The 25,716-nt window shown below is 29.0% G+C and overlaps 1 protein-coding gene and 1 long non-coding RNA gene across 3 annotated transcripts; one reads left to right on the plus strand and one right to left on the minus strand.

The window, feature by feature from the left end:
- Nucleotides 1-876: 876 nt before the first annotated feature.
- Nucleotides 877-25,716, minus strand: LOC113554981. Its single transcript, XR_003405321.1, has 3 exons — nt 25,370-25,716; nt 2,118-2,223; nt 877-1,979 (listed from the first exon to the last, which is right to left on the minus strand). It is a non-coding gene; the product is annotated as an uncharacterized LOC113554981 (long non-coding RNA).
- Nucleotides 18,251-18,963, plus strand: LOC113554980. Of its 2 annotated transcripts, none has more exons than XM_026959217.1 (2): nt 18,251-18,455; nt 18,520-18,963. In XM_026959217.1, the coding sequence occupies exon 2, from the start codon at nt 18,531-18,533 to the stop codon at nt 18,816-18,818; it is 288 nt and encodes a 95-aa protein (XP_026815018.1). In that variant the 5' UTR covers nt 18,251-18,455; nt 18,520-18,530; the 3' UTR covers nt 18,819-18,963. The 2 variants fall into 2 exon arrangements, with proteins under 2 accessions (XP_026815018.1, XP_026815019.1); XM_026959218.1 differs by having other exon boundaries at nt 18,251-18,451.

Genomic DNA, 25,716 nt, shown 5'->3' on the forward strand with positions numbered 1-25,716 from the left:
GTTATTTTTCTCTTCGACTACACTCGTACCGCTGCTTTTACGAGTGAAGTTCTATCTCACTATACAGCACTCTGGTATTGGTTCTATAGCATCGAGCTAACCTAACTCGATATTGCCCATACCGAGTATATGTATTGTAATCGACCACACGTTCGACGTTCAACACTATTATGAGACGACATGACTCGAGTGTAGGTACATAATACATGCACACACGCTGTACTGATGTTTATATATATAGTAGCATGCGTATGCCGCATACACGCCGACACTATTTTCGTCCGGGGGTCGTCTGACTGACCCCTTTTTCTGCTCCCAACCTCCTCCGTATGCCGTCATGACGTGCGCGACGCCTTCGTCGTAATTTTCTCCGCGGGAGAGACCGTCTCCGAAGCGAATGAAAGATTAACACGGATATTATAATGGTGCATATTTTGTGTGGCAACCGCGTCAGCATACACGTACAATACGTATATAACACGCGCGCGCACACAAGCCAGCGACCATTTCTATATACTATTATCGTATCGTTTCGTATATATAACGTCAATGCGCTTTATATTGTATGCGCAATTTGTCGTGTCGGAGATATCCAACGCGTGATAAGGAATACCCATAATATACATTGTACACACACCTATAGGCTACCTGTACGGCAATAATAATAATAATAATAATAATAATAATGGGCCGCCGACGGTTCGGGTGGCTTTTCTTTTTCTTTTTTTCATTATTATTATTATTATTATTGTTATTATAACGCGCTACCGCCCACCAATAATACTCACACACGCGCGCGCGTAGATATACGCACGGCGCAACACGAACGAATGACAAGGGTTTTCATTTGAATAATATAAGCTGCGACACGTTTGGTTTTTTTTTTTTTTTTTTATTCGAGCATTGTTGTTTTCGTCGTGTGCATTTATAAATGCTGTGTGTGTTCTGACCTTTGGTTGCGGTCGTATTCAAATTTTTCGTGGTCCTTTTGTACGCACACACAAACTCGCGTAAACATAACACAGTAACACACACGTTTATATTATATATATATATTGTATATTCAATATATATACACACGCATAACAATATGTGTTCGAAAACAAACGCAACCGATTCGTATTGTGTTTCAGTGTTTGTATACCAATGTCGTATGTGCGTGTGTGTCTATCTGTTTACAATGGGTGTAAAAAGTTATAAATATTATGTCGGTTAGAACGGCAGGATCCCAGACGGCGCGAGGTTACCGGTGATGTTACCTCATTCTATTATAGGGTTAGCGTGATTTCAGATCGCATCTCTTTTTCTTTTGATACGATGAGCCGATAAGTTTTTGTCCGCCGCCGTACATTTTTTCTTAAGATTTTTCATTCATTTGGTTCTACGACGTATACAATAAGCCAGGTGTATTTCAATATGATTATTATGCTGTGTTATAAAATATGTTACGTATTATATTATTTTAAATTTAAATATTAATAAATCTAAACTAAAACTTAAAAAAAAAATTGTATACGATACACAATTTATGATACATTTTAAATAATAAGTGATATAATAATTATATCGTCGTTTGACGGGAAGGTCGTGTTATGGACATTTATTCAGTTGATATCGTTCAGACGATGAGATCATAACAGATACAAGACGTATCAATTGTGTGAAAATTGAGATCTGTTATTGATATAATGAGTTTACAAAAATAATGCAACTACTGTTTAAAATGTATACTTTTCAAATCGTAATGAATGTAAGGAAACCGAATGTGAATTTTAAAATTTAATACAAAGCTATAAATTAAAGGATTTATGACGAAATCGATAAGAAATATAAATGCGTTTATCAATGGGTGCGTAAACCTAAATTCAAAAACAGCAATAAATATTAATAATTTAATATTAAAATTTTACCTGGCTGGATTATACCTAAAAAACCATAAAAAAGGTCTATAGAATTCGATCAAAGAGTTTTCCTTTCATCTGCAAAAAATTTCTTAATATAGGTAGTTGTTATTTAAAGTTAAGCTACCAAATTAACTTATTATGTATACAATAATATTATAAATTATAAATATACTTTCTTAAAATAAAAATAATTTGTTGAAAATGCTTGATTACTTTTTAAAACACGGCATCATTTGAGCACGATTATTCTTCAATTTACAATATATAAAAGTGGTACAGCCGGTACAGGGCGCTTTTTCACTGCTTTAAAAAGTATGTTCTGTAAATAAAATAATAAAACCAATTTTAGTTTTCTATGACAATTTAATTATACATTAATAGGGTAAGTGTATATATTATATGGTATTATATTATGTTAACCTCTGGAAATTGTGATATTTTTATTAGTACCTATAATAGTAGTTAATAATGGATATCACAAATTTTTATAGCTCAAAATTCTTGTGGTAACTCGAAAACCAAAATAAAAAAATACTCTTTAAACAATTATTGCTAAACAACAAATATTAAAATATGTTTACTCCATAGGTATATTATACATTTATACTTACGTAAGTTTTAAAATATATTGACCTATACCCTTCCAAATAATTTGATCGTTTTTTTATATAATGTCTATAAAAATTATCATAATATACATATTATTATCTATCGTTATAAATATAATGTGATATAATATACAGTAACTAGTTTTATTTTTTTGTAATGAAAATTAATTAAAAATTATATCAAAGGATTAATAATAATTTCCAAGAAACAATTTAACAAGTGATTTCTACATTTTAGTACCTATTCTTAACATACACAATATTACTATACAAAGTTTTTGTAATTATCAGTTCATCATCGGTGTAATTATAAATTAGTAATAACTAATAAGTTGTTCAATACTTTTAAAAAATAATCGAGGAAAACAAAAAAAAAACCGGGATTCTTAAGCACAACCAGTTCTTGACATAATAGATTTTGGTCTTTTGTTTGTTGTACCTAATTCAAAATCGAAAAAAATTGTAGAAACTTATTTAAATACTAATTCTAGCATTTTATAGATTTTGTATAGTTTTCAAATTTTTAATGATTTCGACTATTTTAAGATTTTTATAGGTACTTAATGTTTTTTTTTTTTATTTTTCAGTGATATTTTGATAATTAATTCGAGTTAAAATGTTTACAAAATTCATTAAAACCGCAAAAATTGCATATTATTTTGCGTAATATGTAAAAAAAATTAAAGAAGACGTTCTACTCACGTGTATAGTTTGATATTTCCGTCTTACAAATACAAATCATAGCACATTTTAGTCAATAAAATCTATATTTATAAGGTGTTCTCAATAGAAATTATTAGATCAGATCAATTATCAAATTTAAACAAGATAATATTATCCAGAGTTACGAAAGTTCATTTATTTTATTATTATTATTATTATTATTATTATTAGAAGTCACGAACATTTTAAAATCTAAAAGAAAATTACAATTTCATCATATTTTTCTTTCACTTTTAAATTTAGATTGCATTTTTTCCACACCGAGAGGGCGAGAGATGGAACTTTTAGATTTGGATACAACTTTTGATTTATTCTCTGTATTAATTTTCAACCGATGGTTTAGTATACGAATTATATTTGTACAATTTTTTTTTTTTAATTTGTTTCGACTTAACCGTTAAAATTGTTGATTGACCTATATTTGCGTCTAATATTATAATATATCTAATATCATCGTACCGCATTAAAGACGATCATATATAATGACGTACTTATATCATATTATTATTAATTAATCTACGTGTAATATATTTAATATACCTAAAAATATACAGTGTCGTCTTTGAGCCTTCGTGGGCGCATACGTCACACACCGTGTGTACGTATACTTATCATATATATATATATATATATATATATATATATATATATATATATATAAGGGATCATGCAATGGAACCTGCAGCTACGAACCGGTGGGAGTTGCGGACGAGGGGCGGCTCTCGAACCGGAGGGACTGACGACACCGCCGCCGCCGAGCGAGGAAGCGTCGACGCGTCTTTTTGTCCGCGTTAATTACACGTCCGCGGCAATGTTTCTTCATGAACGCTTCCGCGTCTGCAATTAACCGCCGCCACCGTTATTGTACTGCGTGTAATGTGTATACGTGTACGCGCGCGCGCGCGCGTGTGTGTGTGTGTGTGTGTGTATGTGTGTGTATGTGTGTGCGCACGGTAGACGGCGGCGGGGACCCTTTCTAGGTGTATATAATTTCGTCGGGCGAATGCAAATCAGCGATGCCAAACACACACGGGAATTGACGGCGGCGGTGGGCGAGGCGGTGGTATTTTTCGGTTTGATGAACTTCAATACAGCGTCGGCGGCGCCCTATGTATACACGTCCCTCAAACCCTTCCCCCCACCCCCCTCCACCCCTCGTGAAATCACCGTCGTCTCCCGGGTCGCCTCTACCACCGCCGTCACCACTCACTTAATATATATTATACATACACGTATACACACAACCGGCAGTACACCGCAGAATCTCTCGCGCATCGTCTGCAGTGATTTGCTAAATACCTTCTATCCGCCGCCGCCTACACCACGAGGTTCATTTATACATACTATATATATATATATATACCGCACAACACGTACGGGGCAGGAGACACGGGTTTGGCTGGCTGGTAGGTGTGTAATATACTACTTCACGATGGCGAATTTTCTCACACAGAAAAGCGCGCGTGAATTAACCTACACCGTGTTCACCAAAACGCGCCCTCCGCGGAGAGACGAATACATAAACTTATCAACGGTCCGCACGCCTGTTGAAGGGGAGTAGTGGTGGAAAGATGTGGTATATAATACCTGTAATGCCAACGTATACGATTTATATATATATATACGTATACAATGTACGTGCCGAAGAGTTGGCGCGAGAAACTTATTGCCCCAGACGAGGAATTGAATTAATTATTATATTATCATATACATCTACCTATATATATATATACATAAGTGTGTATATAAGTATGTATATAATATACCCATCTATTATAGCGCCGTCGTCTTATCCTAAACATAGCCGAAACTAGACATTTCCATTAATAAGTTCAGCCAATGTATATTAAAAATTGTCTCCACTCAAATAACGTTTTAGCTACCCTCTACCCTATATAGGTTAAAAAACAAAACTACAATATCAATCTTAAGTTAACGCTCGAAACTGCTAATCGGATAAATGGTCTAGAAGATACCAAGTGCTAACAAGCACACAATCATTCTTATAGTGTATTAAATGGCCATATTTCAAGGTTAGTTTAAAATTTAAAAAATACTATTTGTTTCGCAGTGTTTTACTACGACGTGCGACGAGTTAGTAAGTCATTAAGTCGATGGTTATTCTGCGAATCTAGCGAATCGTTATATTTTTTAATACATTTTTCATGCACGTATATAATCGATTATATGACTTATAATTTATTTGAACGTACATACATTTAGTAGTATATAGTTTATGAAAATCTAATACTATAAATGTGTTCTTGGCATAAAAAAGATAAGAATACGTATCTACATCATATTATTATTATGACCTTAGGAAATACTTAAAATAGGCTGCGGTACGCGCCTATAAGATCAAGAGTACATTGTACACGATTTTTAGATGGATAAAATAGTACATAATGGTAGCAATTTATATAGGTACAGTAGGTATGTATACACTCTTACTGCAGTATTAGTTTTAGGTATATAGACACACCGTGGTTAATTTCTTGTAATTCTCGAAATACATACAAAATATTATGCTTAGACTGAACTCTAGCCCAAAACGTGTTTCAAAAAATAATTTAAAAAAACAAAACTTATTATCCCTTATGGGTGTTGGGTTTTTCCACATTTTTCCACGCTGAGGGAGAATACGGTTTTAGACATAGTATAATATACGAAATGTATAGCGTGGAGCGATAGGACCTAAACGTGTTCGGTGAGCGGTAACCTTAAATAATGCACGTAATGTGTAAGTGAAATATATGTTTATATTATGTTATATATTTACACGTACGAACGAAAGGGTTGTGCGATATTTTTAGTTCTACCTCTCAAAAGAATGTGATATAATACTATACACCTGCATGTACACTACACAATAAAATAATATTATATACACTGTATATCCTGTATAGTATATACCTATACAGGACGAGTCTTTAACTGTAAACCATACAATATAATAACTTGCGCTAAAACCTTGCTAACCGTATAAACATGCGCCAACTCTAACTAGCAGATGCAACGTAAACAATTAGGTGACCCACATTTTTCATCACCTGTTATTATTTCATTATTTTTAAATGCCAGATAAATATTTTTAACCCATAATATCATCGATAATATTATTATAAATTATAGTTTGATATAAGTTTATTCTAACTGAAACATTTCAATATTTATAATATTAATATTTAAGGGTAAAATTAAATTATATATGTTTTTTTCGAAAACCAGTCAACTATCCAATGACATTTATCAACGTGAAATTTCACTGAGTGCCAAATTTCACTAAATAACATTGATTAAAATAACCAATCACTACTTACCTTGTTATTTCTAACAAATTAAATCATAAAATAGGTACGATGTTATCTGTTGAACTTTTAGTTTATTTGATCGTAGATTCTTTAGGTCCTAGAGAATCGTGTAATTGTTTGAGAGGCTCGTTTAATTGTTGTCTTTTATTATGGATAGCACAAATATTTTGCATTTAATGTAATAAATAAAAATATATTAATGTACACAGGTTAAATTTAGAGTTAACGGGTATATAACTCGAATTTCCATCATTTCATTAGTTTAAAACGTACAAATGGTTTAAAAAAAATCAGAAGAATATTTTCTTCCGCGATAAAGTCAATTTCTTAAATGTCTGTAATCATTGCTAAAACTTTGTACACACCGGGAGAATTAACCGACTGGTCGGAATAGAAGTCAAGTTAATGGACTCCTAAGCAATCCATTAGCTAATAACATTAGTAATTTGCAAGTCATTGTGTTGGGATATTCATTTTATTCCACAATATATACACACACACACACATACACTCATATATATATATATATCCTTTAAATAAATAGAAGTCATAAAATCCAAACAATATTTTATTGACTCTCGGTTGTTGGTGTAGATACGATGGTATGATGTTGACAGACGATAAAACAGTTTAATGCACTGATCACTCAGAGTGCTGCAAATGCATTATTTTACTTTTTAGTTACGATTTATCGTATACACTAACTATATAGTGTATACTGTATACACTTAATATAAACTATATACTGCCTATATTAGGCATTATATCTGTATTGTATTACCTGATGAAGTAATAACACTAAGCACATCAAATCACAAGTAAGTACATTCTTTGCACAAATTAAACTTAATATTATATCACCAAAATCGTTGAATCAATAGAATCAATTTACTTGGTATAGTTGGTTGGCTTTATGACATTGCATAGTAAAGTATAATTTAAACAGTAATAAGATATTAAATAATACATTTAATTAAAAATAACAATAGTTTTTATACTTAATTAAATTTGCTTACAAGATAATTTATTGTTTTTTTTAAACAATACTTTATTGGTATTTTTATTATTTAAAATTAAATTTACAACTTAGGTAAAAAATTTAGTATAAAATTTATTATATTGTGAATAATAACGTTTTGTAAATTTATAAAATTTAAAATATAGTTATTTTAATATGAAAATTATTATTTTTTTTTTTTTTAAATTGATCGTTATTAAGTAAGTACCTAATATATCAATGTTAGATATTGTTATATTAGTAGATAATTTAAGAAAACAAATTACAAACGCCAAATGTTTTATTTATGTTATAAAACTTGTTTTTAGTAATGTTTTGGTTGAAATAAAATATTCGGTGTGTATCCGTTGTAAAATAAAAAAAATGTCATGTTCTAATATCATGAAAAAATTAGTAAGTATAAATTATATGGAAATATAAATAAAATGTATTTAATATGATATTATATAGATATTATTTGCTTTGAAATTAATTGTATATAAAAAATAAATTTAAGCTCACTACCAAAAATATAAAACAAAATTCTTAATAGCAATGATAATATTTAAAAATAATTATATTAGTATATTTAGTAAGCAGGTGCTTGATACTACATAAATAATTAAAAATTAAATATTTCATAATATTATCGAATATTATATTTATTATTTTAATATTTTCTTTTATAATTAACTATCATATAACATTGTCATTAATGTTGGTTTGGTTAGTTTAATTTAATTAGTTAAATTTCAATCACATATTAAAACAATACAATTTAACATAAATTTGTTAAAATATAAAGTTTAATTTACAATTATAAGATACTTAGTATCTATAATCTAAGTGCATTAGTAATTAGAAACTGATAAGTAAAAAAAAATAATTACAAAAATGAGAAAATATTTAATAAGCTGCTGCCCTTTATGCCTTCCTCCCTCTCCCCTTGATGACATCCTTACTACTAATTTTTTATTTTTTATATATACCGATATAGTATATACGTACAATTAATGCACTTTTTTATACACGATAAAATATATTAAATTTCGTTTGGAATGGATACAAAATATGTTGTATAATGTATAAGAAGTTTTCCTTTTTTTTACTTATTAATAAGTAAGTAAGTATAAAGTTGGACAGTTATTAAAATTTTTTTTTAATTCAATAATTGAAATCATAATTTAAAAAATTGCATTTTTACTTAATCTTTACGTTATACAATATTATTTTTAATTATTACTCATATACTATTTTAATTAATTATTCCAATGTCAAATATTGTTGAGAAAACATTTAACCTTGTGTGCTTTACTCCAGATTGGCTACAAAAGACTTAAAACAAGTTTTTAGTGTGGTTTTATAAAACAACTAGCTTATTATTATTTTTTAGTATTATATAATAATAGTGTAATATGGTTATTAATTATTATTTGTTAAAAAAAAACATAATGTACATCACACAAAACTGCCCATAAATACCAACAATAATTTTGTTTAGAAATGTATAAAGATATAAATACCATATACCTAGTACTATAATGTGGTATTATTAAAATAATTGTATTCCCTATTGTTTGTTTTTACTTAATTAGTCTATAATTTACTATCTCATTGATATGTATCTTACTTGTAGTGAAATAATTATAGTTAAATATTAATTGAATAATATAATGTTATATGATAATAATTGATTTCAATTGAAAACCAACTATACAAAATATTATTGAAAATCCAGTGAATTCACTTATTAACGCGAGCATTTATAAAAATAATAATAAAATAAATTATATCGTTTTTAATATACTTTTATTTTCAATATTTGCGAAGATGTATCTCGTTCAAGGTATAAGAAGTTATTCATCTTAGATTATACTCCTGTATATTTGCATTGATCACTTATTCCTGGACTACCGCAATACTGAATAATATACTCTATTGCCTTTTTTTTTTTACCTTAAAAGGTGTTCCAAATTTCCAATAAACTGAATAAATATATTTTTTCAGATATTATTCAAGATTCAAAATGGATAAATAATAATTATAGTTATTGTTTTTGTACTACGAGTATTAAATTGCACGGTAGGATTTAGTGAGGGTAGGTTCTGTTTTCAATCAAATTTTTGTCAATAAATAATAGTAATTTATATTATTATTGTTCTAACATCTAACATATGCAATATGCATTCATCAAATAAATTAGTGGTGTTCTAGTCGTTGAAGATTGATTTGGTTTTTAGATCATCGCGCGCGACGTTCCCGATCTATCGTATTAATTATTATAACAATACTATCGAATATGGATATCGGAATGTGTTTCTAATCATACACACAAAGTTCGAGAATTATACATTTAGAATCATAATTATATAATCGACAGCTACAGATTTCATGTAAAAAAAAAAAAAAAATACATTGGTAATAATATACCAAAAAATACATGATTGATTTACGCTCGATATTTGCAAAATGGTCAGCAACCGGATGTGCGTAGTTGAACAACGGGTAATTGACATCGAAACAACAACCCCGGCTAGACTTGCAGGGACGTCGTAAAAACAGAATGTTATTACTATTTATAACGTACCTATAAAACTCTCGAGTCGTAACGCAGAATAAAGGTGCGCGGTTGCTCACCGTTATCCGGGGTGTTCATATAAAAAGCGTCGACAAAGTATAGGATAAAAAAAGAATTACTTTTAAAGTGGTAAAAAACTAGAGAATTAAAATACCAGAAAGAAAAGAACGACCTTACACACGTTCGCGCACGCCACGGCTTATTATTATTAATTGGAACCGGATAGCATGAAAATATTCGGAGAGCAATTTCTCGGATGCCCCCGGAAAGATCAAAAGTATAGATAACGATAGCATGTAGGTATATATATATATACACAAGATAGGTATAATATTATACATAAGTGCCTTTTTTTTTTTTTTTTTTTGAATCAATTAAGAGATCGTAACGCTCCGTTCCACTAGTGTGCCTATATATATATATACACACACGCAATACTCGGCAAGTATATTATATTGTATATTATAACTTCTATCGGTCAAAAATCACCTGCTGCTCGCCGCCACCAGCACGATAATGAACGCACAAGCGGGACACTGATGGTACATGCCCATACGTCATATAGCCGTACTATATATACAAGCGTATATATATATAGTGTAGTTATTGAAACCCATCGAAGTGACTGGTCGGCGTCGTATACGTCGGACAGACATACAGCTGCCGTCTTCGGGGCCGGAGCTTAGGTATAATATTATATATAAAATATAGTTCATTATTTCATATTTTTCCCCTTCAACGTCCGTAATAATGATGATATACCTATACACCTAATAATAATATGACGTAAAATACGAACGGCATTAATTTTAACAGATAAGAATCGTTACAGGTACGTCCGCGCCAGCGTGTGCGATGTGTATATGTAGGCACTACTACCTGTATGAACGGCGCGTAATACGGAAATGTAACTGGTTTAAATATACGTATGTTGTGCGCATATATTTATATATACCATAAAGTAGTATATATTTCTCTATGATATATATATACATACGTATAGGAGTACAAGTACGGCATATAGCTGCCCAACTATAAGTTAGACTGGTTAGAGCACAACAACTGTCAGGACGATATTACGATATATATAAAATTGTATTGTGCCTGGCATTGGTATATACCACATAATATATTATCATAATAGGTACGTAGTTTACGGACGATTTGAATTTTTTTTTCCTGATAAACTAAAATAACAAATTTTACGACACATCGGTTGAAATGCGTAAACACATAGCATATTGTTATGATATAGTGACCGGTGTGGCGTGACTGCGAAACGTTTTATAGTTATAATAAATATAATAATAATATAATATGCTTGAACAAGTACCTACATTGTGCATAATAATATTATACTTTGCAATCGAAATAACTAGTGGAACGTATATCCAACTTATATTTTATTATATTGGTAATGCAGTATATATTAAATTTTAATTATTCTTATAAGTTTTTGAACACAAAGCACAACATTTATATATGATGTTTTTTTACCTAACCTATTATGTATTGAAAATAAATATAATACACCGAAATTTACTTCCAAACAAAAAAAGCAATAATAATTTATTATAATCAATTATTATAAATAATCTATTTTAGTCAGTTGTATAAATTGGGCATTGTAAATGATTAAAAATTAAAAATTCAAGTGTTAAAATCGTATTTTGGTTTTTGGAAAATAATATGATTTTTAACTTGGTCTTGGATTATAAACAACACTTTATACGTGTGCTTTTATAAAAACTATGTTCTTTCAAATTAATCTGTGTAATAAAAGGACTTAACAGCTGAGGTTTGGTTCGTTTATTATTACGTGGCTTATGTTAAAATAAACCCATTGGTTTATCTGACCTAATCTAACCGACCAACTCTTAAGCATAATTATTATTAACTCGAGCATTTTATTTAATAAAAATTTTAATTCATTCCAAAAAACTGTTTATTTAATAAAAACAAAAAAGATAATAGATTAATAAAGAAATTACAAAAATATATAATTAATTATTATAATATTATATATAAGTACCTATCTACATATTATCCCATGGTAACCATCGCTGAATACAATACGCGTAAAACAAATATACTTAATAATAATTTTATAAATTATAATATAATTATATAATTATTATATGATTCAACGCAATTATTAATATACATCATCAATATGCGCGTAAAAATGAAATTAACACAACGGAAGATACAGAAATAATAATTAAAAAACAAATAATTACAGCTGTCTAATACATGGATAATATAGTATATTATTATAATGTGTCCTAACCGTTTTGAATCATTCATAATAATATAACCACAGATAAGTCAGTAGATACCTATATAATTACTTAAGTGAGGAACATAATGTGTATCATTATTTAATATTAGTATTTATTTATGTAACGCCCCAAAGTCAAAATTAAGAATTGTAAATTACACAATCCATTACATACCATTTAGCAATAAAAAAAATAACAGTACAAGAACAGAACACGCTTAATATAAGTATATATTTTAATATAATAATATTACAGTTATTCGTCACTAAGACGTATATGTGTAACAACATAGGTCTATTAATTTTAATAAATGCTGTACAGGAAAAAAAGCGATTTACTTATTTAAGTTCGTTAACACATAGTCCAGTGTAGTAATTTGAGAAATATTAAATGGTGGACGGTTAGTAAACAACGTTATATAAAGTGATATTCCTCCGCGAAAAGAGTTCCGGGAAAACGATAAGATTACCTATTTACTATTATAACTAATAAGCATAGAATTATTGATATTTATATTTATTACAATAATATTGAGTGACAAAGCAATATTTATATAGAAACGGAAAAAAAATACTGTATCCATAATACGCGTTTTTATGGTATAAATATCTAAAAATATTATTCTAAAATATTTTCAACTCATTAATCAAAATAAACTTAGTAAGCGTACAAATACAAAAGAATCTAAAATCGATTAAATCAACATTTTCTACTCAACGAAATTTCAAAATATTTTTTCTATACATTTTATTAAGGATAGGTTATGATTAAAATTGATATAATCACAATATATATTAAATTTGCCTAAAAGTTTGAGAATTATATCTACTTATGTTACATGATTAGCTTTGTTTATTATATTTAATAAAAGCAAATATAAAAACGAACTCGATAAACTAAAAAGCTGTTAGGGATTAGCTGATTAGCATAATTTTAATATATTCATAATGTTATATAATAGACGATTACAATAATATCTTATTCTACAAGTTACGACATTGATTTTATAAAATCGATGATACACAACCTGTACCGGGTAAAAAATAAACTCGTTAAATTCAATCTTGTGAATATTGAAATTGGCATAAGAAAAACAATTATGGAAATTAATTATTTACGGAAGGGAGAAATTGATTTGTTTTGCACGCATTTCATAAATAATGTTTTTTTTTTTTTTAAATGTTATTTGAAATTCTTCTAAATTTCTCAATCGGAATGCAAACTAATATAGTATTGGTTGGAACTCGACTTGGAAGCTTACCAAAGTATATTTACACAACTATAAATTCAAGTATTTGATTTTACGTAAGTGCCGACAATATCATATCATCAGGGTACAGTATTCAATAATAATATATGAGAAGGTTGTTTTTATGCGTTGGTTCGTTATACGTCTAAGTTAAACTTATAATAATATCCGTTATATTTATGCGCGCACCATATATTATATATAAAAATCACTATACCAACGAAATAATATGACTCGATGAAGACATGAAAAATTAGATTGTGATTTTTCTCACTCGGGTATTTCATATAATACAATCTAAAATATCATTCTTGTGCAGCACATAGGAAGACCGCTAATAGTTCGTTTATCGGTAAATAATGAGATAACAATTAAAATCTTACATAAAGTGTTTCTAATGCTGACACTTCTTCAAATAGATCATTAAAATCAAGTCGTACCTATCCATATTATATAGCTTACACAATTGTTCTTATTATTTTATTATTTTTCAGTATAGGTATTATGCTTACATACAAATGTATTAAATATGGTTTTTTTTCAATTTAATAATAAATATAATTTAAATTAAACTGTCGAAAACTTTTTATTGTTTTAAATGACAAACCCTGCCTACCTATTTATTTATGTTTACATACTATATAATGTAAACAAAACATACCTACCTACTTGTTCTATTAAAATCATATCAATAATATAAATATTCAAAGTCGTTTATGAATAATATTAAAAGCTTTGACAAACAAATCAAGTGTAGCATATAATATAAAATACATATACAATTATCTGTACTACTTAAAATACGAATACGAATTTAATACAACACATTTAAAATATAATATATAATAATAATTTTTTCACAGTGCTCATTGTCGGAGACAAATGGGTCGAACGCGTAACGATCTGCTCGCAACAATCTACTGAGTACTGTGGTACTTTATATACGTATAAAGACTCATTTTACGAGTGTTGAAAGATAAATAAAATAAAAACTAAAAAACCGGTAATGGATTCGTACGCAATTTTATTTAAAAAATTGGCCGTTTCCAACGGACCGCGTGATCCGATCGTTTCGGACGGTTAAAGCGACTACGATGACAATATAACGCGTTCTTTCGGGTGCAGTTACTTTGCAATAATATAGTATACGCGTTTTTCAATGTAATAATAATAATGATGATGATGATAACGATATTATTCCGTCTCCAGTTCAATCGGCCGTCAAAAATGTCCTAAAATTTCCGGCACATTTGACGCTATATAATATAATATACAGTATACTGCACCACCCTCAATCCCACTTGGATAATATCTGACTGACACCTATATAATATTATGTGTACGAATGGTTCATTTGACTGTCCACCCCTTGGCTTGAGCACAATTTGAATTATAATGATAATGTATCGTTTGCGAATAGTCGTATATTATCAATTATTATATCTTTCTTCCTAAGGTTTTCGCTTTCTCATCACTTACGTACTATGTGGAACTACACTCTGTAAGCGTGTAATATACACACGGTATATTGATGTATTTAGAAAGAAAAAACAATCTGACGAAGTTATAATACATATATATATATCAGATCTATAATATAAATCATTTTATTCTATTGCACATTTTCTCTTGTGTTAACCACACGTTGCTTTGTCGCTGACTGTATTGGAACTCGAAATACATTTTAACCCCATCGCCAATCGTCGAGATTAAAGAGAGAGTATTGCTTTTTCGCTAACCACTCCTTTTGTTCTACTACTACTGTTGAGAGTTGTGAGGTACCATTATATGATATATCATATAACTTTGGTGGTATACTATATCACTATATAAATGTATATTATCGGCCACACACTTTTATTCCGTTGAATAATTCATTTTCAAAATATACCGCAACCGCAGTAGGGTTTACTCAAATGTACATCGTTCTCCCCGTGCATGTGTAATAATATTATTATTGTACCCAGAATCTATGTATTATTTTATACACACACAATCAGTATGATCTGAAAATATAATTTTGTAAAATTATTTTACTCAAGTTTAGTTTTAAATAGGTACTTTTTATATCTATACTAATTTTAGGTTTTCCGATATTTAATTATTTGATATTATCTACATAAATTTCGTATATTTATCAAAAATTTATTTACTTTTAAAATATTTTTATTGAAATTTTTATAAGCTACTTATTCCGCTGCAAGTCTATACTTCAAATTTGTATTGATAAAAACTATGATAAGTACAGTGTAAACGGTAGATACCTATATACTATAAAACTCATCGAATGAATCTTTTAACCTGAAACCTATACTTAATTACAAATCATGAATATTGACTTAGAAGATGGGATTTATAATAGAATGTTGTCATGACGTGTTATTACGTATACAAGAAAAATAATCTAGTTTAAAAAAAAGATTTTTAAAAAATAATTTTCAGAAGTATGTGTAAACTGTAAATAGTATACTGACATATTTTAATATCTTAATTGCTTAAATATAACTTGGAATATAATATACTAATATAAATGTTTTAATAATGTACATATTATTATAGTGTCCATAGTGCAATTCATGCAATATTCATCTACAATAATTAATGAGATATTAAATAATATTGACGTATATATTCTTATTCGTGTTGTAAAATATATTGAAAATGTTAAGATTTCTTAAGCGTGTATATTTATTTCTAGATATCAATACCTTTATGCTCTTTTTTATCATGCCAATAACTCCGTCTATTCAGGAATAGTAAAAAATATATATAAAAGGCATTATTAAGTGGACATTTTATCTTGTCATTTAGGCAGGTACAATACGAACATTGGAATGCAGTAGTGACGATATCTTTTCAGTAAAGTAGAATACAAATGTCTCAGTTGAGTTGAGTGTAATACGAAATATAAAAAGCAGCAACCTAACCAATTTATATAATAAAAAAAAGAAAATAGGTATACTAGTGAATTATTGTTTGTTATTCAAATGTACCTACATAAAAAGGCAATATCCGTATGTTTGAAGCTTATAAACTCTAAAACTAAAATACGAAATACGCCTGTTTTTTTTATACAAAAAGTGCAAACGAATAAAAGCAGAGGAAGTCAAACGCTAATATCGAACTTTAGCTGCACTAAGAAATGCAATATTTTAGTCGATTCTTTATTGTTGATATTACAATTTAAAATGTTTTCTGGCCGATTTATGACCACTGAACGATACCATAGTTTAATAATATAGTAATCGTTATAAGTCAGCACATCATATACGTAAATATAATATATTATCGTGTATAACGGGAAAACTATACTTGTATTTTGTATATTACACCTAACTGCGTGCATTATACGCGTACACAGTTCGCAAGAAATTGTGGGTTTAACGAAAAGACCAAAACGGCTGAAACGTGATATTCAAATTTATACAAATATTATGCTCGGAGCTTTATGACTGTATACATACACATATTATATTATGTGCATTTACTGCCATTTACTTTATCTGCAGTGTTATTTTAATTATAATAATTACAACCGACAAACGAGTCAGTAGGTTTACAATATTGTTTAAATCAATAACCCAATAGCATTGCAGTTATACATAATAAACACATTATTATGTCACTATATATTATGTAGAATATCTAACAATATGTCAAGGAAAGTTTATTGCAAATCTGCAAAGAAGATAAATTAAAATTGTTTTTATAATGCAATATGTATAATATTATATGTTAATAGGTTATTAAAATTGTAATACATAAAAAATAATAAACGTTTGTACAACATTGTTATTTTATTGGATACCCTTTCTTTTGAAATTGTTTTATCTAAACTTATTTATTTATGTATACTAATAATAATGCTGAAGTCGGAATTCAAAATATAACATTTAGCTTTATAGTTTTGAAGCTTAAGCGATTTAACTCGTAATTTGTGCATATACTACACGTACATCATAATGTTAAAAATCATTATTTTTTAATTTATTTGCTAACGCTAAAATTAGTATTAATTTTTTAAAAAAAGGTTTCTTTGTCTATTTTTTTTTAACTGTGAATATTTTAGAATAAATCTAAATTATTAAGGCGTACTGAAAAAAAAGTTTTTTTTCGAAATTTTGTTCGATTTATAAAAATTAATATATTATTATTTTAATAATATCATGTATAATAAATTTAAATTTAATTCCTAGTTATAATTGTAACTTATAAGCCTTTTAACCTAACCTTCTTTCTCTGATAAATTGATTAATTGTAATAAACTATTAAGTAAATATATTATTTAATTAAATGCTTCCTCACATTGCCTCTCCCTACAGTCTTCGAGGTTGCGCTCAACTGATAATAATATTAATCTATTAATATTTTAGATCTACGATATAAGCTGCTATTGGTCGTTGTCCGTTTGCACAACAATCAAAGACCATATGCTGCAACGAAGCAACGGAGAAAATAACAAGCTATGGTAATATGTAAACGGTTCATAAAATAAAATATACGTATCTAAGTAAAACGTTATTATATATATATATAATTCCGAGCAAAGCTCATTGATCGATCAACTGCAGATTGGCAGTTAATCAGCAGCGATTGCCTTTGTATTTCGTGCAATAACATATTAATTTTAACATCTTACCTATTGATATAATAATATATTATATATATATATATCATACCACAGCGAGTATAATAACGAGAGTCGAGAAGTCATATCGTCTTCAGCGGATTGTAAGTGACGATTCCGTTAAAATATATTAGTCGCAACTATATACCGACAGACTGTGCGTGTATCTTCAGTAGGTATACCTATATCAAATATTAATCGAATAATCGCAGCTGCGACTTAAAAAAAATATTATATTAGAGTCAACCGTTATGGATAAACGCGATATGGACAAAGTGACGAGCGCATCAAACCGCAAACAACCGCTGAAAACGACCGTTAGCATGCCGATACTCGGTCAGAGTAGTACACATAACGATGAAATTTGTCGTGACAGACGTCAGCCAATGATCAATACAGATGAGATGTCCGCACTTCCGGACAGCGGAGACGACGATGATCAACCGAGGACTCCTTTGACCAAGTCGACAAGCTGCTACGTGCAACAGACAGATGGACAACTGATGACCAACAGACTGTCCCGAGCCGATGATCAATAAGACTTCGAAGGCGATGCATCGATGATATCGATAATAAAATACATATGGGTATATTGCAACATTACATAAACAACGAAAAATTAATAATTATAATATACCTGTAGTCTGTAAATAAGGTTTAATGAATATACTATTGTTTTTATTTCTTTCTCGTTTTCCGATAATATACTAAAACCATCCACGGATTACCATCGTAAGATCGTGGAAGATGCGAAGACTGAAGACTAGTATACGTTTTAGGCATTGCCCATTTGAACTTAAAAATTGTTTTTGGTACAACACATTTGCATTAAATTTACCTAACGTGAAAACATTTTACAACAATCAACATGATGTAGGTACTTTAGATTTAAAAACATGATATACATAAGTACGTTACAATGGGCTATTTTTATAACTCATCATAGGGCTTAAAATAATTTATTATGGTAAAAAAAAAACATTGCTTTGATTATTATTTAAAATAATATCCATTTTAATGTTATAAAAAAAAATATTAGGTACTATTATTATAAATTTAATATTATGGGTTATTTTTGATTGATATTTTTATTTATATTTTATATAATATATAAAATTTTTGATTATTACACTATGATCAAATATTACACAAATATGTTTTAAGTAAATTTGCCGCAAATGGGTTTATGTTATAACCAAAAACGAATTCATTTTTTTTTTTTTTTTGAGTAAATGAATAATTCTCTTATATTTAATTTAATTACTTTTATACAATACGTGTCCGGCCTGCGAAGGTATAGTGTAATAATTTATATTGTAGTCTGAATGGACACAACTATAAGTATGGGTGGAATGGCTTGAAGAGCTTATAGTATTAAAAAAAATATGTCCTACCAAAAACAACATCAAATATTGCTTTATCAATAATAAATAAAAGAGAAGAAAACTATGTTAATATATTTTTTTTGTTCGAATGATTTATAAACCATTATAACACAATATAAGTATCTATAGTCTATAACCATAATAGCCATAGGCACTGAGTTATTTTAGAATTGCTGGTTAACGCTTGTGCAATAGGATACAAAATTTAATAGTATATATTATTCGCCTAGGCAATTACTTGACAAAAAAATATTTATCTGCTGTAGGTTGTCAAACTCGATTTCGTGGTTGATGGCACAAAAAGGAACATATTATTTATACCTACTTTTAACCGATGATAGATTGCTATTATTGGTTGTATTAAAATTACCATTATTTATATAAGTATCAAACATTAATCGTCGTGTTTGAATAATACGGTTGGTCGACTGCTGTAGCTGATTCAAAATTTAATATAATATTCGTTAAATATAATTTCATTGGTTTTGCTTGGCAATATGACAAATCAACAAAGTGTACCAAAATGCATAATAATTAATAATATTTCATGATTGAGATAGTGTAATGACAAGTAAGACATCCCATTTTCCCGTTGCCACCAGCGCGTAGATAACTATATTATATATCTACAACATAATTTTGGCAGGTATGTCGTATAGTATAACGTAGCCAAACTACCCAGTACGATATTATACAAGTATTTTTATTATATCTAATAATTTATATGTTATCCTAAAATTTAAATATAATTAAAAATGTTTGTAATAATATATTCTTCCTTCTTTAACAATCTTAGTTTTAGTTTTTCAATTTCCAATATAATTTCCACTCCTTCTTATTATTTGCGTTACTATTTAAAAAACAATTTGTATAATACATGTTTTTCTCTTTAAATTTCGTTTACCTACGTATTATTATATTTTGCCAACAAATAATTATTACTTAGATATTTTAATATTTTTTTAGTATTAACAACAAACACGAATGTATATAATAGATGAATATATTTTCAATATGAATACCAAACCACGATAACGTTTATAATAATAAATTATTAATTATTATGTTTTTATTATCATTTTTTATATATGAGTACAATTACTACAATTACAAGTAGTATACAAATATACATAAATGATAATGTTTATTATAATACAATTAAAATACGAGTACATAATATTATATTATTATTTATTTCTGTTGTAATAATGTTAAAGTAGCATTAATCTGTAGTTATCTGTACGTTGTTTAGGTAGGAATAGGTACCCACAACGGCCACAAAGTATAATACTACAATTACTTATAATATAGGTAGAATAGATTACAATTTTTTATTATGTAGGTACCTATATTAGTTTAATTAAATCAATATATTATATTATTTAAGCCGTCGTTGGTACGTATATAGTTCGTAACATGATTGCTACACTGTGAGCGTGGCGCTCACACTTTACTTTTTATAATTTTATAATTTTATTATTATTAATTAATTAACTTAAAAAATCAAACCATACCTAGAAATATGTATATTTTAATCCTTTACAAAAAAGTAAATAAACACTTTGCATGTACAGTTTATAATTTATAAAATAAAAATGAAAAACTACAATCTCATTTCAAAAAATTATTTTTACTTTATATATGCTCGACGTATGGAGCATACATATTGACACGGTCAATTAATTGGTATTGTCGACTTTGTCTAACGATAGTCAATAACTGATAGGAAACGGCAAATAGCACAATAATTTATTCTTATAAATATTTATAGGCATGTTATTTGAAGGTATTTATAGTATCAGATTAATTCGATAATATGTGTACGAATAATACTCAAAATCAAAATACTATCTGTGTGAGCGGCGCGCTCACATGTGCACCAACGACGGGTTAATCATTAATTATATTATTCATTAGTATAGTTAAGTATAATAGTATTCAAGTATTGTTTAATATAATGTCTTTTAACTTTATAAGTATAAAATCCGTACGCAATAAGTGTTGCAATATTTTTTTCCATTTTATTATTATAATAATTATATGTGGGACACTAAATCCTGAAAATGTAATTAATTAATTTTTAAGACTTAATATCATAACCACGGTTATATTGCAAAACTTTAGAGCAGTTTACTTTGTGGGAGAGCTGACAATTTTTTGAATAAATGACTAGAGAAAGCAGCCATACGATTCCTTATAAGTTTGATATGATGAATGATGATATTGTGAGTATAAACAATTTTACAGTTTTTCAGTAAACTTCAAACAAATTTCTTATCTACGTAGATGTTAAATGAACACATAGTATATTTAAATTTCTATACCATTTTTTACAAAAAGTTTTCACCCAGAAAAATACATATTTCTTTATTCATCAATTTAGAGACATATAATTACCATATCAATGATTAAACCGTTCACACATAAGTGAAATTGTATAATTTACTTTAAAATTTTATTTTATTTTAATTTATTCATAAGAAAATAAATTATTTTTAAAAATAGTTTTAAATTAAATTATTTTGAGTACAACATTCTCATAAAGTTTCAAACGGTTGGTGAGTGCTAATCGGTAGAGTGGAAAAAGTTGAATAATATCATAGAACTATGACGATATTATATAAGCATAATATATAAGACGTTAAAATATTTTAGTTTTTGGTATATTTTGTCACAATAGATGCGTAAAAGAATTATTTTTTCGCATATCCATGTATAATAATAATAATAATACTATACCCACGCGCAGACGATCTGTGGACGTGAGCACTGTCGGGCGTACATGATACTAGCATAGAAACCGGTTGTTTGGAAAGTGAAATACGGCCGACAGAGGTTAGGCAGCCAAACGTATACAATAATAATAGTAATAATACGACATGTTCCTATATTATTATCATAACGTATATGCTCACGTAAGTTGCAGAAGTGTACCTATCTATACAATTGCGTGTCTCCCCGGCTATGTATATATCATATATGAGCTTTTAGTATTCCATAGCCGTAAGTCCGATTCGGCGGGACCGGTAGTCGCCGGCCGTTTCTGCGTCTGCAGCGTACATAAACGTATGTATACCTATTATTATAACATATACCTATAATAATATAATATTTACGTGACCGCAATGACAGAACTGAACCGGACCGGGCACGTACACGAACACATAGAATAAACCACAGCGTGGACAGCAGTATATGACGGTTGATAGCTAGGTATGGATATGCGCTAGTCTGTGTATATATGTGTGTGTTAATGTAGATAAGTAGCCAAGTATAGGTACTTACACGAGCGTATATGTGAAGATAGACAGCCAGGTATATATGATATAGTGTGTACGGGACAAACTCAAATGCCATATTGCATATATATATTATTTTTGGCGCATATACCACATCCTATTGGTTATCAGCAGCTGCTATCACGTAAATGTTTCGTCCTGTTGGACGTCAGCCAACAGGTGAGCATAAATAATATATACATTTAAATTGTTATTATATTATTATATATTTATATTGCACGCGCGCACATCATACAAAAATATAGTAATAATAATAATATATTATACATAGTATGATCCCCCCCCATCACCAAAGCATAATAGATCCCAACATCGACGTGTCCTCTGCACACGGGCCCTCACTGCATATATTATTATTATAATAGTGTTATACACGTCGGGACCAGATATGAAACGATTGCGTATGATCGTTTACGTAGGTAACGATTTTCATGAAATTTATTGCTATCCAGTCAAACCATTTAATATATATCAGGGGTGGCCAACATGACTATGTACGCGAGCCACATATATTAATGCAATTATATCAAGAGCCAAATTATCTAATCTGTACTTTTATACCACAAAATTAATAAAGATAGCTAACATCCAATAAACATATCAAATTACGAAATATGAAATTATAAAATAATAATAATAATAAAAATATTTTTTTTTTTTATAAATGTGTGTAAAAAAAAATGTGTTACGAAATAAATTTGAATTTAAATTTATACTGCAAATAATATCGCAGATGAATCGGCCTAATATTTAAACATTAATATGAGTTAAATATTGGAATTTCTATTATACGCAATAAATCACGCGGTATAAAGTCATAAGGTATTAATATGGTGTCTGGGGAGTTGGTCTCGATAAAGAAAATTCACTTATAAGTCATTTCTCTGCGATACTTATTATAAAAAAGTTCATGGATAAACAACATTAATTAACAATTAAAATAAAGTTATTCAAGTTGTTATTCATCGGTATACAAACGAGTCAGCTATATATAATCGATATTTATTAATTTATTAATATTTATTAAAATATTTTATTCTAAACGGTAGGTATTCAACAAAATTACACGAGTAAACAATAAAAAAACAATGTGGTATGACAACATTATTAAATAGATGAAGGTAAAACAGAGTACTTAAAATATGTTCAAGGGAGCCGGAGAACTAAACTAAGTTAAAACAAGCTAAGACACAATATAATTTGCATTACGAAGTAGTGGCGACTGGCGGTGATTTGTATAACCATAGAGGCATATAGAATGTGGAATGGTTTGGGACATAGAACTGGACTAGGTTACAGATAGCACAGATTAAAATCTTAAATTGGATGTAGGTATGAGCAAGTGATTTCGGATCTTAAATACGCCACCCTTGAGGAGAGCAGTTACAAAATGATTTTCTAATGCAATGTAGCGTGAAGAAAGAGAAGGGATATTAAACATATTAGAAGAGAAAAATGTGTCAGATATTATTATAATATATACAAGTCAAAACTTCACCGTGGTAATAATATATGCGTAAATAAACTACGCAATGAACGGGTATGGAGTCTGTTGAAAAAACTTGCAAGAGAAAAAATAAAAGGCGCGTTTGCCCGGCAGCGATTTCTCGATGCTGCAGGCTACGCCCACTCATCCAAAGTACTGATAATGCAATCAACGCGCTGCGCAGGCACAATGAACGACTGATTATTATATATAATAATCATTGTAATCATAAAAACTCTGGCGGTGCGATGAAAAGTTAAAAAAAATAAATGTTTGAAAGTAACGATAATAGTAGTCCTTCTCACACCCGCAGGGTAAACCCGGTCGCGTTTTTCAATAGATCACTGATTTCCACACGGGCCACCCACAAGGCCACAACCGTTGACACGGATCATTTATTAGTTTTTCTCGACCGTCCTACATAGTTTGATATTATGTGCAGTAAAATCGTTAAAATTGCAGCCCTATATAATATATATATAGCTACTGTAATTAATAATTATTATGTACGTACGTGTTAAAAAAATATCATAGTTCGATTTATTTAACACCATTTGCTTATCATCAAAGTTATAAGCTAAAATGTTATCGGAAATATTATTATAAAAGCGGTGCCTGTGTACATCCATGATCCATGTGGTCAGGAATATTGAAAAAAGAGGGACAAGTTATTATGAAAAATAACCGAAATAGACAAAATATGCATAATTTTTCTATTATACTTATAAAAATATTAATATTTCTGTAATGGCGATTTAGTAATATCTACAATTTTTTTTTTACATATTATACCTAGGTACTATATAGTATATAGTATATACATAAACGAGACTATGGTAGGAAAAGAATGAGAAGATCTTTCCTTCATAGTTCCATTGACGATTTGATATTATAATATTTATAATATATGATAAACATACCTCTTTATCAATTATCGTAATGATGTTATATCCTGCACGATGCGTTGTGTACCTCTCTCCACACACACACACACACACACATATATATATAAAGACACCGATATAAGTCTTCGTTGATCGGTTGAGGTTTTCGCAGCGCTTGCGCACGTTTCCTATTCTCCCCGCCGCCTCCTCCATGGACTCTTATTATATTCGCTGGCGACTTGTATATTATTTTCGCGAGCAGACACTCAAGTAAGATATGTCTCTGATCTTTGGACGCAGATGCTGCACAACGTCGGTGACAACGGATGCGTCGTGTATATTATCATTGTCTCCATCGTGCAAGTCACGCGCGTGTTGGCTAC

The sequence above is a fragment of the Rhopalosiphum maidis genome, chromosome 2, assembly GCF_003676215.2.
Source record: "Rhopalosiphum maidis isolate BTI-1 chromosome 2, ASM367621v3, whole genome shotgun sequence".
Lineage (NCBI taxonomy): Eukaryota > Metazoa > Arthropoda > Insecta > Hemiptera > Aphididae > Rhopalosiphum > Rhopalosiphum maidis.